Source organism: Numenius arquata, chromosome 4 (genome assembly GCF_964106895.1).
Source record: "Numenius arquata chromosome 4, bNumArq3.hap1.1, whole genome shotgun sequence".
Lineage (NCBI taxonomy): Eukaryota > Metazoa > Chordata > Aves > Charadriiformes > Scolopacidae > Numenius > Numenius arquata.
In genome coordinates, this window is record NC_133579.1 from 37,994,888 (window position 1) to 38,008,431 (window position 13,544).

The 13,544-nt window shown below is 43.1% G+C and overlaps 1 protein-coding gene across 1 annotated transcript; it reads right to left on the bottom strand.

The window, feature by feature from the left end:
- Positions 1–9,056: 9,056 nt before the first annotated feature.
- CCDC127 (coiled-coil domain containing 127) lies at positions 9,057–13,321 on the bottom strand. The gene is made up of 2 exons (XM_074146990.1): positions 12,789–13,321; positions 9,057–12,153 (listed from the first exon to the last, which is right to left on the bottom strand). Exons 1-2 carry the CDS (start codon positions 12,907–12,909, stop codon positions 11,480–11,482), a joined length of 795 nt encoding a protein of 264 aa, XP_074003091.1. The 5' UTR covers positions 12,910–13,321; the 3' UTR covers positions 9,057–11,479.
- Between the last annotated feature and the right edge of the window lie 223 nt (positions 13,322–13,544).

Here is a 13,544-nt window from a genome sequence, read left to right on the forward strand (position 1 = left end):
CTAACACAGTATATGTCGTAAGAATTTTGTCAGCTAAGCCATACAGGCTTATTGAATAGAATGATACGGGGTGGTCAAACTAAAGAACTAGAAAGGATCTTGTAAGTCCAGCCCCTGCCAAAGAAGGTGGACATATCACAGCATCCCTTTACAATCTTATCACGCTGCTTCAAAACTGATTATTTATTGTACTCTTTTCTAAATGCTGGTCTAGAATTTCACTCCTCTTATGTCCCAAGAAGGCTCTTGATTACCTCTTGAATAGAAAAGTTATCAAAAAAGTCTTCATCCTTCGCATAGACAACTATATACAGTAGCTTAGATGTATTTTCCCTGTGACTTATAATCAAGTATTAATATTTCCCTAACGTTACTTAAAATATCTCTATCAGTCTGCCTAGCAATAGTACTTGCCTTTTTCGTGATCCCGTCAGCTCTGTGGATGAGCTGTCTCCTGATTAACGACTGGATCAAAGCTTTTCTTCTCCTTTGGCAGTTCCAACTAATATTTCCCAGTTTGCATCAGAGTTTCTTTTTCCAAGTTACCAAAAGCATATTTTAAATTTCACCCAGCTACTGTGGTACATTGAGCTACTCAGTTTGTCCTGAATGATACTTTTTCAGCATTCTGAATATTTCTGAGTTGTGCTATGAGTATTTTACCAACATGCTACTCCTTTTTATCCTTAGTCATTAGTGAAAGAATGACAAAAGACTGTTCCTAAACTGATCCTTGAGGAACTGCATTAGTAACCTTCCCTTAGACCATCATTTCTGCTTTCAGCACAGCTTACCATCATCATCAGATCTTTACCTAGTTCTTTGTTTACTTTATATCTTCTATTTAGCTCACCTAATATATCCAGTTGTGGTCACGTAGCAACTGCTTTACTGAAGTCCAAAATGACTACAGTACTTCCCTTCTCTAGAAAAATCAATTTTCACTTATAAGTGGCAATAGACAACTTCCACAATCACAGCTCTTCAACTTCCAGCTTTGTAGAAAGACATTGACCTATTGGTCAACAGCAAGAAACGGCACAGTCCAGGAGCTCACAACTCATCTGGGTTATTATTCTGCCTCCCGCATCATTGGAGGATAATCTTTGTGTTCATGCTATAGGGAACATGAGGCAGTAATAAAGAGCAGACAGAAGACAAATAGGAAAAAACCAACATCCTTCCCTAATTTATTTTGTAACATTCCTACATTCCCTGACTTTTAGGCTTTAGTTCTACAGCTTTGCAAAGTCATGTGTAGAGTCTCTTTCAATAACTTAATCAGATCATGATTACATGATGTCCAAGCAACATAGCTTACAGCTACAACCTAATGATTCTATGTAATCAGAAATCTTTTACAATCAAAAAATTCTGTATAGAATTTGTTGAACCTAAAATAGCATGTTTCTTCTTAAGCGCAATGCAAGCTGACATGGAAGGAATTAATGTAGCTTCCTTTGGGAGTCAAATTATATGAGGACAAATCAATAGGATATGAAATAAATTCACAGTTGTGTTAGTATAACCTGAAATTTTCTCTCTGCTAAGTTTCATGTGCAAGCAGTTTCCATCGGGATCCAAAATTACATTCCAGATTGCATTCTACTAATTTAATCTAAAATGTCTTTCCGGAGATGTTTATCTTACTTTGGTAATGCCAGGGTCCAGTGGTTGTTAGTTATCTATCAGTTGTTAAATATTTGCAGAAGCAAATATGCTGGTATAGCATCTAGCTCAAATTTCTTTATCAGTGTAATTGCATAGCTAATGATCTTGGAAGGCATAGCATTTTTTTCTGAAGGACCTGCGGTAGCAATGTCACTAGCTCAAACGTGACCACAATTGCATGGAGGAGTTGTCTACATTGCCACCCTGTGGACTTGAACAACAAGCTGGGGCTGCTCTGCGGTAGTCACACACAGTCACTTGCTTATTTGACAGAGCCCTTTCCTTTGCTCTAAGGTCAGATTCTCCTTCAAGTGACACAGGGCTTAGTTGTGGTGTGTCCCACAGGGTTTGTTATGGCTGGTAAACACCTACGAAATCAATCCTCTCACAATATAGGCTGCTAAACAACACATGTTTTGCAAATTGCTAATTACAAACACAGGAGAAAATGGGTCTTACCTTTAGATTGGATTACTTATATTAAAACATTTCTAATGACACATTTGTATTTTTGTCCACTACCCCCATATTTTTAATGTACTATTTTTTCAAAAGTATATAAAAAAGCAGGCCAATCTGTCTGTAAGTAACTCACAATTTTACAATATCTTGATTAAAAAATGAAATATTCCCTTTCTAAAAGTCATATATTTTACTGGAACATACACATATATACATTTGTGGAAGAATGTAGGTGTATTTCTTTTATTGGATGAAAATGTCTTTCATCTTGCAGGATGATGAAGATGTTAGGAAAGAGTATGAGAGGGGGTAGCAATAAAGAAATGGCAGTAGAGGGGTAACGGGGGTGTAAATCAGGACAACAGCAAGGATGGAGCTGCTCGCTCCCCTCTGAGGGGCCAGGTCCAGCCATGGTGCCATACCCACCTGGGTTGAGGGGCTCCTGGCTATGGGCAGCCCCTGATGTGTCTGTTGTACCCTGTCTCCCTGGCTGAGAGACAAGCCCTCCTCCCCCGAGGTGCAGGTGGGGCCTGACACCCTCTCCCAGGCTGACCACCAAGCAGCCGTTCCTGCTTCTGATCTTGCGAGGGTCTCTCTTCATGCTGGCATGGGCAGTTCTGGGCCAGCACAGCTCATTTGCACTGCAGGAAGCCACCCCCACATGGAGAAGGGCAGGTTCTTCTCTCCTGTAAATGAACTGAGTTGACTGACTAAAGGACCTGGCTGAACAACCAGGTCGTCTTCTGCCCTCCACCATGGGCTGGAGGGGACTGCACTGGGGGAACCTCTTTTGGCTGGGTCCGGTGAAGGGGAGGACAAGAAGCAACCAGAAAGACAGGGCAGGAGCCTGTTCTTTAAGAAACCCAATTCCTTTCATTTAAAGCCATTGAAAAAAGCAGAGAGTAGCAGCAATATATGTGGTTTGCATCCAGTCATAGTTTCAGGAATGAAATACAATATGGTCCTTTCCATGTCATTCCAGCATCCTCTGTATGACATAGGACAAGCCTGTAACTCTCTGAATATTTTCAGAGTGATATTTATAGAGAGTTGCAGCTAAAGGCAATTAATCATAAACACCAAGTTTGTTCTCCAATCTTGCCTTGCAATATTCCATGCTATTAGGATTAACTACATTATTTTCTGACCCTTTTTAGTACTGTAGCAGATACTGGTGTGAAATCTTTTACACTAGTGACTCCATAGCAATATCTCACCAGCATTAATCAGTCATTTTTTCAGTCAGCTTCTACTTTGCAGTCAAAGCAATGTATACAGCAATCGCAATTACTCTTGGTTGTGTGATGAGCCTGAAACAGGACAAGATGGAAATATAAAGAGAGTGGTGACTATACAGCTAAATGCCTAAAGCACAGGATTCTCATTTGGAAGCATAGAATCATAGAACGGTTTAGGTTGGAAGGGACTTTAAAGATCATCGAGTTCCAATCCCCCGGCCATGGGCAGACACCTCCCGCTAGAGTTGGTGGTAAGAATATAGTGGGAAAGATGTAATAAAAGTGAAGAAGAAGAAGAAAATTCAGAGGTTAAATTAAATGCTCTCTCTGACAGCCTGTCCTTGGAAAAATATGCTTTGATCATCTTTTAAACTATGGAGAGAAAACACAAAATCCTTTTATGAGCTGCCAATGAGTAAAATCCTTGACCATCTGTGCAAAGAGGGAACACTAAACTCCATGATCAGGAGGAGACTCAAAATCCCTAGCATGGGGGACACTAATGGTCATATTAGAACAGGAGATATGCAGGTAAAATCTTTCAGAGTTGCTTAGTTTTAAGGCTAATAATCAACCGCAGGTGGTTATGGAGTTCACCTTGACAAGAAATGTTCTGTAGATTTTTAACTTGATCTAAGTTTTATGCTCTGTTGTTCTCAAACTCTATCTGATTAAGTAACCAAAAGACACAGCTCCTCAGCTGGCATGATTTGGTTTCCCATGTGTGTGTGCTCCAAAGCTGCTGCCGTTGGCCCACAGCAGTTCAAGCAGGGATACCTTGAAGGCTTTGGGGAAGTCCAATAAGCTTTGGAGGCTAAATCTCTTTCCATACAATTGTAAACTTCTCCAGATGGGAGAGAAGTCCTTTTGTGGCAGCAAGTATGACTGCAGAGGAGAAACTTCCATGAGCATCCCTTTCTGGAGTGTTTTTCTGGTGTCTGGGAATTTCCTTCAGCCTAGAAATTGCCAGTCTGTGTTTATTGTGGAAGTAGCAGTGTCCTTAGCTGCAGAAAAATTAAAGGCAACAAGCTATGAACATCATGTCTGCTGCAGTTCCTCCAGAACTGAGCTGACACTGATGCCCATGTGGCACTTCTTTTTATCTTCCAGAAATACGCACGATCTCGATTTTTGTGTATACTGGTATTTTTCATAATACTTCAGTTTGTATATAAATATTTCACTGAAGTAATATCAGGTCCAGCAGCATCATCTTTCTTCTTTGTTTTGTTACTCTCATTGACACCAGGAAGGAAGATGTGCTGTCCTCAATGTTGCGTTGCATACGTTCAGAAGACCCCCAAAATATTGCCTTCATCTTTAAAGAATGCATTTCACCTTTGGGATCTCTTCGAGGGGAACTACAGGTAAGGTGGATAGGTGTAGAAATGCTTCTGTGGGCAGCACCAAATTATCTGATCTCACGATGGCTAGCATCACCCTAAATTTCTTAGCCAGGAAAGTGCTATTTCTTGCATCTTTCTCACCACATGCATCTCTAGCAGGCAGCAGAACATGTTGACAATAGTAGGTTGTTGTTTGCCATGTTCATTAAGCAAGGAACAGTGTTCTTTAGTTGTTACTCTTTTCTTGTCCAGTGCTGTAGTATACAATGAGATGCTAATAGGTTGCTGAACTACATCCAGCTCCTGCATGCCACCTTTGCATAGAGGTCTACCGCAATACCCACTTCAGTGGAGATAAGTTCATTCTGTCTTGGTCACCAAGCACCACGGGTTTTTCTCATCTTTCTCGTTATTATGCTGCAGTCGCATTTGGACCAGCGAGCCCTGACCATGTAGCGTCGGAGATGTGCTCCGGAGGAGCTCATGGGAACAGAAGGTGCCGCTGAGGCTGCTGGCTAGAAGAGCCATTAGCCACAAGGGGGAGGTAGTGTTTAATAATGCGAAGCACCGACCCCTTAGCTGAGGATTTAGTTCTGATTGTGTAAATAAAGTTCAGAAGTGAGGTGTCTCAGAAATACAAACCCGCAGGAGCACCTATAAAGAGAAGGATGAAGAGGTGTTTTTCCAGCAGCTGGACGGCTCGGGCTGGGATCAGGCTGGAGCACAGGGCTGTTGGGGGTGCACAGCAGTGAATGGCTGTCACGGCAGGTCTCACAATCCCTTTGCACTCTTCAAACTCTTCCACAGATTCTTTGTTTCCAGGGGCATCATTTACTTTCAGTTGTTTGGTTGTTGCCATTAGAATGATACACAGTAGCACTTTCAGGGCTATTTTACCAATAACTTTGCATCTTTTAATTGTTTGGCTTATATTGAACACCTTCCATTGGCTGCAGTCATCGATAGTGTAAGAGTCCTGCGTGGGTTTGATGAAAAACTCATGACATTTCTCCTTCCTGGGTTTTTAGATCAGTGCACTCACCAAAAAGTTTCTACGAGGGAGACGTGTTTTGCATCCTCTCCCATGTGTTGCTTGGCAGGACCAAGTCACCAGCAATGGCCAAGGTGGCAACCTGTTCTTGCCACACGGCAGCATTTGCTCTGGTGGAATCCATAGCCATCTTTTTCTAGGTTGCAGAGTAGTGGATTAATCGGGTGACATTGGACCCCCCTTGTCTGACTCTGACCTTGATGGTAATTGGCTCAGCACCATCCCTTTTCAACTCCAGATGAGTGGTGGCACTTCCAGATCAGGTTTCATCTGACCACATGCTCAGGTAGTTCTTTTTACTTCAGAGCCAGAGGGTATGTTCGTGTTGTCACTGAGCAGGTGGCCTTGGCTGGTGCTGTGAATACTGCCCAGAAGGGTAATGTTTTTGCCTCGTATACTGAATGACAAGTTGGAGTGACTGTACACACTCAGAGCACCCAGGTTCAGCTATAAGGCCTCTTTGCCACCCATTAATAGGCCAAGCTTTTGTTACCCTGGTTGCCAGAATCCATAGAAGCAGTATTAAGAGGGTTGATCAGATTGTGACAGGTCTCTCAGTTTTGCCATGTAAGTTGAGTTCAGTATCAAAATAGTTCTGTGTTCCTTGATACTACCCAGCACACGTTGCCAGACATGAGTTCGAGTTCTGCTGCTGATGCTGATGTTGCAAACATCCCTCAACAGTGTCTTCTGGAGTACATGGTCTGAGACTCCCCACACTGTTGTTGTGGTGAATTTTTATAATCCAGCCTGTGGACCTGTGTGACCACTACAGTGTGTGCACGATCAGCTTTTCTTGATTATCTTAAACTACATAAGAAACACATTTTAACTACGAGCAAAAACCAGCCCCACGTGCCCGTTCTTGCATAGGCAGGAACAATTTCTACTGCCTTGAAAAAATTATGGATGGCTGCTCAATCCTTTAATTGACAACAGGAACCGCCTGGGGAAATTCCTGGCTGTGCACTGCATCCTTCACCCCAAGTGGCTGAGCGGTATATCTGCACATACAGACAGCATCTCTCAGCTTACACACAACAGGAGCTCCCTGGGGAAACCTCTGGTGTGTCCCCAGCTGGTGGGAGAGGTCCTGCAGTACTCAGTCAGTTGGTTGGTTGTGAAGCGGCTGGCACATCTCTCGGTGTCCTCATTGCCAAGCTACCCTGAATTTCTGTGAGTTACTTCTTTGCAGATCCGCCCGCTGTGGCAGCGACACAGTGATTAGCTGGAGAGCTCCCGGACCGGGCAGTCAATTAATGACTTTGTGCCCTTGGCATGCACACAGGCAAAGCCTTCACATCCAGCTGCACCACCACTGTAACTATAAACTTGAATTTCATCCTTTTATCACAGCTATAACTTAAATTCCATTTATTTTGCCACAATACCCAAACCGTTGACCACTGTTTCTGCCTTGTATGCTGCACAGAGGAACTCGCGCTATTTTCTCACCCTCATGCAGGAGCACTGAAAGGCACAAGCCAGAGGTAAAGGGGAGCTTGAGTAGAGCTGGCACTTCCAGAGCGTAGCATCCCTTTGAGCAAGACATGTCATGGCAGTGGTTTTCTGGCAGCTCCTATTTAGGCAAAATGAGCAAAAGATGGTCAGGCCCTCTGGGCTGCTCCTCTTCTCCCCTAACCCACCCCTCCCAGGAGCATTTTCTAAGGAAGATTTCCCTTTTCTAGCACTCAGTCCAAGTTCTGTGAAGTCCAGAGTGTGGTTTGTGTCTCTCTTTGTGTTGTGTGCACCCAGGAGAGCAACTGTACTGCACAACAGACACACCGAAAACAATATGCTTTTTGCTTTTATTGAAAGGATGAGATGTGTCAGGGCATCTCCTTGCCTGTGTCTGAATGTGGAAAGTCCCGTTAGCACAGCTACTGCCCGGTGGGGTATGGACTGGAGACAAGTTAGCTGTGAAGTGGCGAAACCCGTGTGTGTAGCTGCTCTCAGTGCACACCCCAGTAGGACTCAGATGAGGCTGAAGACTTCCCTGAGGGACATTTCCTTCTTGGATGTCTGTGAGGCAGACACCTGGAGCCCATCCACCAAACACAGCACCGTTATCAGGACCTCCAAGCACTGAGTTTTCATCTGGAAAGGAACCCGCAGCCCTGGGACACCTCTTCCAACCTGCATATTACAAACTTTCAGGGAAGGCTGTGACCCACAGATGTGTGACCCACCTGAACAATATATGCATTTAAAAGATACTCCAAACTCCAAGACTTGGAACACTGCAGTAATTTCAAACTGAAGTTAAAATAACAAATCTAATATCAGCTCTTATTTTCAGTTTGATAACAAGTCTCTTTTCCTCATTACAGTATTTCACAAGGATGGCATCCTCCATGTGAAGATGAGGATGGGTAAGTGCAAAGGATTGTGTCAAATACAAAGAGACTAAGGATCTTCTATGAAGGGAACAAGGATCCCCAGAGTGTCTGAACACTGTCCTAGAGCAGCTGGATCATAGCTCTTCACAGAGAGCAGCAAAAAAAAGAAAATCCACACAGGGAAACAAAAAGGAGCTGATGTGCAGAATGAGACACGTGAGGGATTCTGGAGGAAGGCAAAATATCCTATGTAAGAGACAGGCAGAAGGAATTACCCCAGTCTTTCGCTGGGTCATCTTTAATTGCTCATTAAAGCTGGTGCACTCATCTGTTTAACGATGCTGCTCTTTCCGAAGAAAGAAAAACACCTTTCCAACATACTCTCTTCTCAGCACAAAGACCAAAAGTTTTACATGCCAATTTAAAAACTGTCCAATTTGTAAAACCTTAAAATCGTGCAATTTGCTTAGAAAGTTGGAATAAAATAGCAAATTCCACTCCTCCCACCCACCTTGCCCAAGTTACAAAACAGTGCGGAAATATGTAAGGGTTTTTATTAATGGTTATGGTTTGACAGGTGAGTGACCATTTTCATAACCAAAAATGTTAATTAAATATTTTGAAAACAAATTATTCTTGCATTCTACATATACATGGGCATTTCCAAACAAATAACCAACCCAGAACAATAGCTGTTGGGCAAGATAAAGCTCACAACAGAACTTTCAACATAATGACCTACAAAGGGGGAGTATTTCAAAAATTAACACACCAGCAAACATGAGTTTTTGTAGAAACTAACAGGAACGGTGCTTCTATACCAGTTACACACTTTTAAAATCCTCCTCAAAACAAATAACTCTTCAGTCTTAATACACTGATCTGCAAAATGTCCATGAACAATAGTTCAACAATTAGCTGTACAAATAATTGGCACTCCTAAAGAAGTGAAAGCAAGTATCAAACATTTATTATGCTGCATCCAACCCTGTACAACTGAGCGTATGATGCTTTAACTTACATATTTATACTGAAAAGAAGTATTTTACCCTCTTGATTACATTTTCTTTAAACATTTTGAGTGACATCAGTGACAACTATGAAAAAGCATAAAATATGTGATCTTTTAATACTAAGAACTCATGAATATGTACAAAGTCAAGGCATGAGTCTTTACATTGGCATTGATTCACTGGCTACTATTTGTCAGCCGAGTTGCTCAACTGCCTGTACGTACATATGAAATGCACCACAGCTGTGCAGTCAGACACCTTCCACATCCTGGAGGAATTACACACAGGGTAATTAGTTGTTCAAACTAATTTGTTCTACTGGGCAATTAGGGCATGTGCATATGGCCAGTTACAGCAGCTTGGCTCAGGCTGTCACAGATGAGTAGTAACTCAATTGCTTTCTCATCTCATCCTGCATACTCTTGGCATCCAGACAAATTTTGGCCTTTCTAGTGTTTGTGACAGTATCTTTTTCTTTTTCTTTTTTTTTTTTTAGGTCTGTCTGTCTACTACAACTTTATTTAAAAAAAATTAAAAAAAAAAATAAAATCAGCACATAAGAGACTAATAAATCAAAACAACATTATAATTAGCACCACCAAGGTGAGCAAAATCACAACTGGAAAACTGAGTAGTTGGGAAACATATATTCTGTTTAAGAATTTTGTTTCATGTTAGAGATTTTTGGTGGGTAACTGTGTTAGGTCACACACACTACTTGAAAAGATTTATCTGCTGTCTTCTGTGCCTAGACTAAATGAATCTGCTGGAGTTCTCTGTTAAACTTGGATAAGCATTCACTTAGCCATATTGCTTCTGAGCCATGCGGTAGCTGATTGCCTATAGTAAACGTGTTTGTCAAGTCTAGCCCTCAGGAAATAAAGAATTGCTAATTAAAGAACTGACAACCTACCAACACTAATTAAAGTCAAGTAACAGAGAAGACCAGATGTTATAAACAAAAGGGCAAACACTGCCCCTTTGAGGTCTAAAGCTGGATCAGAAAGGAGGAAGAAAAAAGTTATCCAAAATACACGGCACAGTTGAAAAGAAGGTGGTTCCTACTGCTACAAGGACCCAAAGAATACTCAACGTTTTTAGGGGCTTCAAGCATGGAAATGCAATGGGGTATTATTATTTTTTTAATATAGAGATCTGTTTATTTTCCTGTGCTAACTAAAGTAAAAAGCCCTCTTAAAAGTTTGCAAAACTTGTGTATCTGTAGGCTTTCATTGGTCATGCGTACATGAAGTGGTGAGCCCTAAGCTCAAAATTTAAGAGTCATGGACAAACACACTTCAGCTCTGGGAGAACTGAGACAGTCAGGGAGGGAGGCAGTGGCTACCAGTGCAGGCTGCATGTAGGTTCCTATCTGTGAATAACAAACCGGACCTGTCCAAGGACCAGAGACAGGTGCTACGTGCAAGAACCTCACAGCAGGAGGTTCTTGCACGCTAACCAGGTACCGGGCCGTGCGCTGGGATGCAGAGGCAGCGGCAGTGACATCCATAACGGAGGCACACTGCTGGGTGCCTAAAACCTTGACTGAAAGAAAAACTTAAGTATTCTTAACATATCTCCAGTATGATGACACTATAACTTTGAGTTTATACACTCTCTGGTATTCAAACACGGATTCCTGGCTCCAATGAGACTTTCATCAATCTGTTCCTTCATGCGTTATTTCAATTAGCATCTTTCGGATGTTTCCGTGATAAAGTACTATTTGTGTATTAAGTTGGAAGACAATGCAAGACTGAGTAATTTGAAACATAATCATACTATTCCTCCCCTCAGAATACTAATACATACATTTATACACAATCAGACATATATATATTTATAGAAATGTACATATATACATTTATGTTGCTCACACACAGTCTCTTCCAAATATCTGCTTCAAAATCAGTCTTGCTTAAACAAACATAGAGAAAAAAAAAGCATTGAGACATAATGTAAAACGTCAGGGATTGGGAGCACAATGCGCTACCCCACTTGGGGGAGACAAATCACCCTTCTCTGTTGATGGAGTATGACCCATCAACCAGATAAATCACTCTAAACATAGTTCTGTTTTGCTGCTTCTAATACCTATGGAAGCTGGCATATCTCTATACTACACAGCAGTCTGCAATACAGACACACTCACAGAGTTTAAGAGCATGCATAGCTCACCAGAGCATCTGGTGTTAGACAGTGAAAGGAAAGGCACCAACATCGCATGTCCCATGCAAATACAAGTGCAACAAGGAGGAGAAATCGAAACACAGTAGGAGAATTTAACAGCTTCAGACTACAACTGTGATTGTCCCTACTATGCATGGTGGATCACGTGAAATCCCATTAGTTCCCCTACTTACTGTTTTCCTAACATGGTCTTTTCTGCCCTCTGGAACTTCTGTAGTTCAATAGCTAGTTCCCAATATCTCAGATACAGCCACATAAGTCTTCCATTTTGACTTTTGTTTCTGTTCAGCATATTGCCACAGTAGTTATCATGTTTGAAAATATCTTTTAAGCCACTTTCCATGTGTAGAGCCATAGCAACAGGATCGGTTGCTGCTTTAACTAGCAGATTTTTCTCTATTTCTAGTCTCTGGCTTCTGGGTACAACAAGACTGCAGTAGATGTCCTGTCTTTCTTTAAGTCCCTCTTCAAATTCCCTTAGTAAAATATTGGCTTTCTTTTGCCATTCTTCTTCCTTTGCCAGACAACTTTGGTACAAGCTACCTGCTGCTCCCGAGTGCAAAAGGACTTGTTTTTCTCGCTCTAACTTCTCCTGTTCCTGTTCTAGCATCCTTCTTTCTTCTACTAGCTTGCGACTCTGGGACACGAGGGCTTCACGGTAACTCAGGGTTCTGTTGCGTTCCTTTTCAAGCTCCAACTCCAAGTGAGCAACTGTGCGACGATTTTCTGTGATTGTATCTCGGTATTTGGCTTCCAGGTCTTTTTGTAAAGATGAATGTTTTTTATAATATTCTTTTTTTTCTTTTTCTATTTCTTTTTGACATTCTCTGGTCCAGATCCAACCTATCATATATAAATGAGACTTCAGACATGAGTATAAAACATATAGCATTGATGAGTATGATTAATTATGTCTCTAAAGAAGCTATTAAGTGGTAACAAACTTTCGTTCCTGGCCTCCCCAGTGGTATTCACTCCTATTCACGTCCCACAAAATGCATTTCAGTGGGTCCATGTTTCACAGTAAGTCACTCTAAATGATCATGTTTCCTTTGAAGTAAAATCTCCCCTAGTCTTTTATTGCTAATAAATACATTTCTTGGATTAAAGAAGAAAATGGGGAAACAAACCGGAGGTTTCCAAAGCAGGAACTGCTCTAAGAAATAAATATACATCAGCAGCTCCCTTGGGTTATTACCTTTGGGCTCTCTAGCACTTCATATGTCCACATGTCTGAGAGAGTTTTGTAAACTGGAACTTAGTAAATGCAGATTCAATTCCATGTGTGAAAAATGGCAGTTGCGTTAATACTATAAACTGTGCTTACTGTTTATAACATTATAGATGAGCAGACCAGAGAAAATAACTAGACAGGGTCTCACTGTGCTGCCTCAGAGAATCCCCTCTGGCCGGCGGGCAAGATGTCTGAGCGCAGCCAGGCACTCCAGCCCCAGCAGACAGGCCTGGGCACTACTTACGGAAGGCGGCCAAACCCAGCATGGGGACCAGCAAGGCGTAGTTCCATCTGCTGCCTTCATCCCCGGGCTCTCGCTGATTTGGCAGGATGTTCCAGTTGGGAGGGTCATTTAAGTTATTCATGAAGGCACCTTAGACGTACAGGAGAAACACCCGGCGTTACTTGTGCAGGAAGAGGGTGGCTCCCACAGCCACCTCTCACCGCACCACAGCGAACTGTGGGACAGTTATTTCTGCCCGAGGCCCTCAGACGCCAGTCTCCCTCACTCGGGAACTTCGCACGGAGGCGCTCCGGCCCAGCCAGAGGCTCCCCGGCCTGCTCCCTAACTGCCGCCCCGGCCCCCGGGCCTCTGTTACCGCCCACCCCCCTTCCCCGCCCCGGCGGCACGTTAGCTGATGTTGTTGCCACCGTCACCGCGGCCGCCCCCAAGGCCTCTAGGTCCCTCCGCGCTGCAGGCGCCAGCCCCGCCGCCAGGCCGGGGAGGGGGCACGGCCCAGCCCGCTGTCCCGGAGCATGACCGCCACCCACCAGCCCGTAGCCACGGCGAAGCGCTGCCGCTGTCACTTACCTGCGGGCCCCGGCCCCTTCGGGCCAGCCCATTAGCATAGAGAAAGAGGGGGAGAGCCCGGAGGGGACAACAAACGGACTCGCCCAAATCCTAAGGGCTCTCGTTCGTTCAGCCCTGTCCTAGCACACTCAGATGAGGATGATGAGGGTGAAGTTTGGGGGGGGAAGGACCCCGCATGCAAGCAAGCGC

What these genes read in the sequence shown, in the direction of transcription:
- CCDC127 (XM_074146990.1), bottom strand. Translation starts at nt 12,909, where the DNA reads ATGAATAACTTAAATGACCCTCCCAACTGGAACATCCTGCCAAATCAG. An exon ending in GCTGGGTTTGGCCGCCTTCC is followed by an intron (nt 12,154 to 12,788) that starts GTAAGTAGTGCC and finishes TATATATGATAG; the next exon opens with GTTGGATCTGGACCAGAGAA.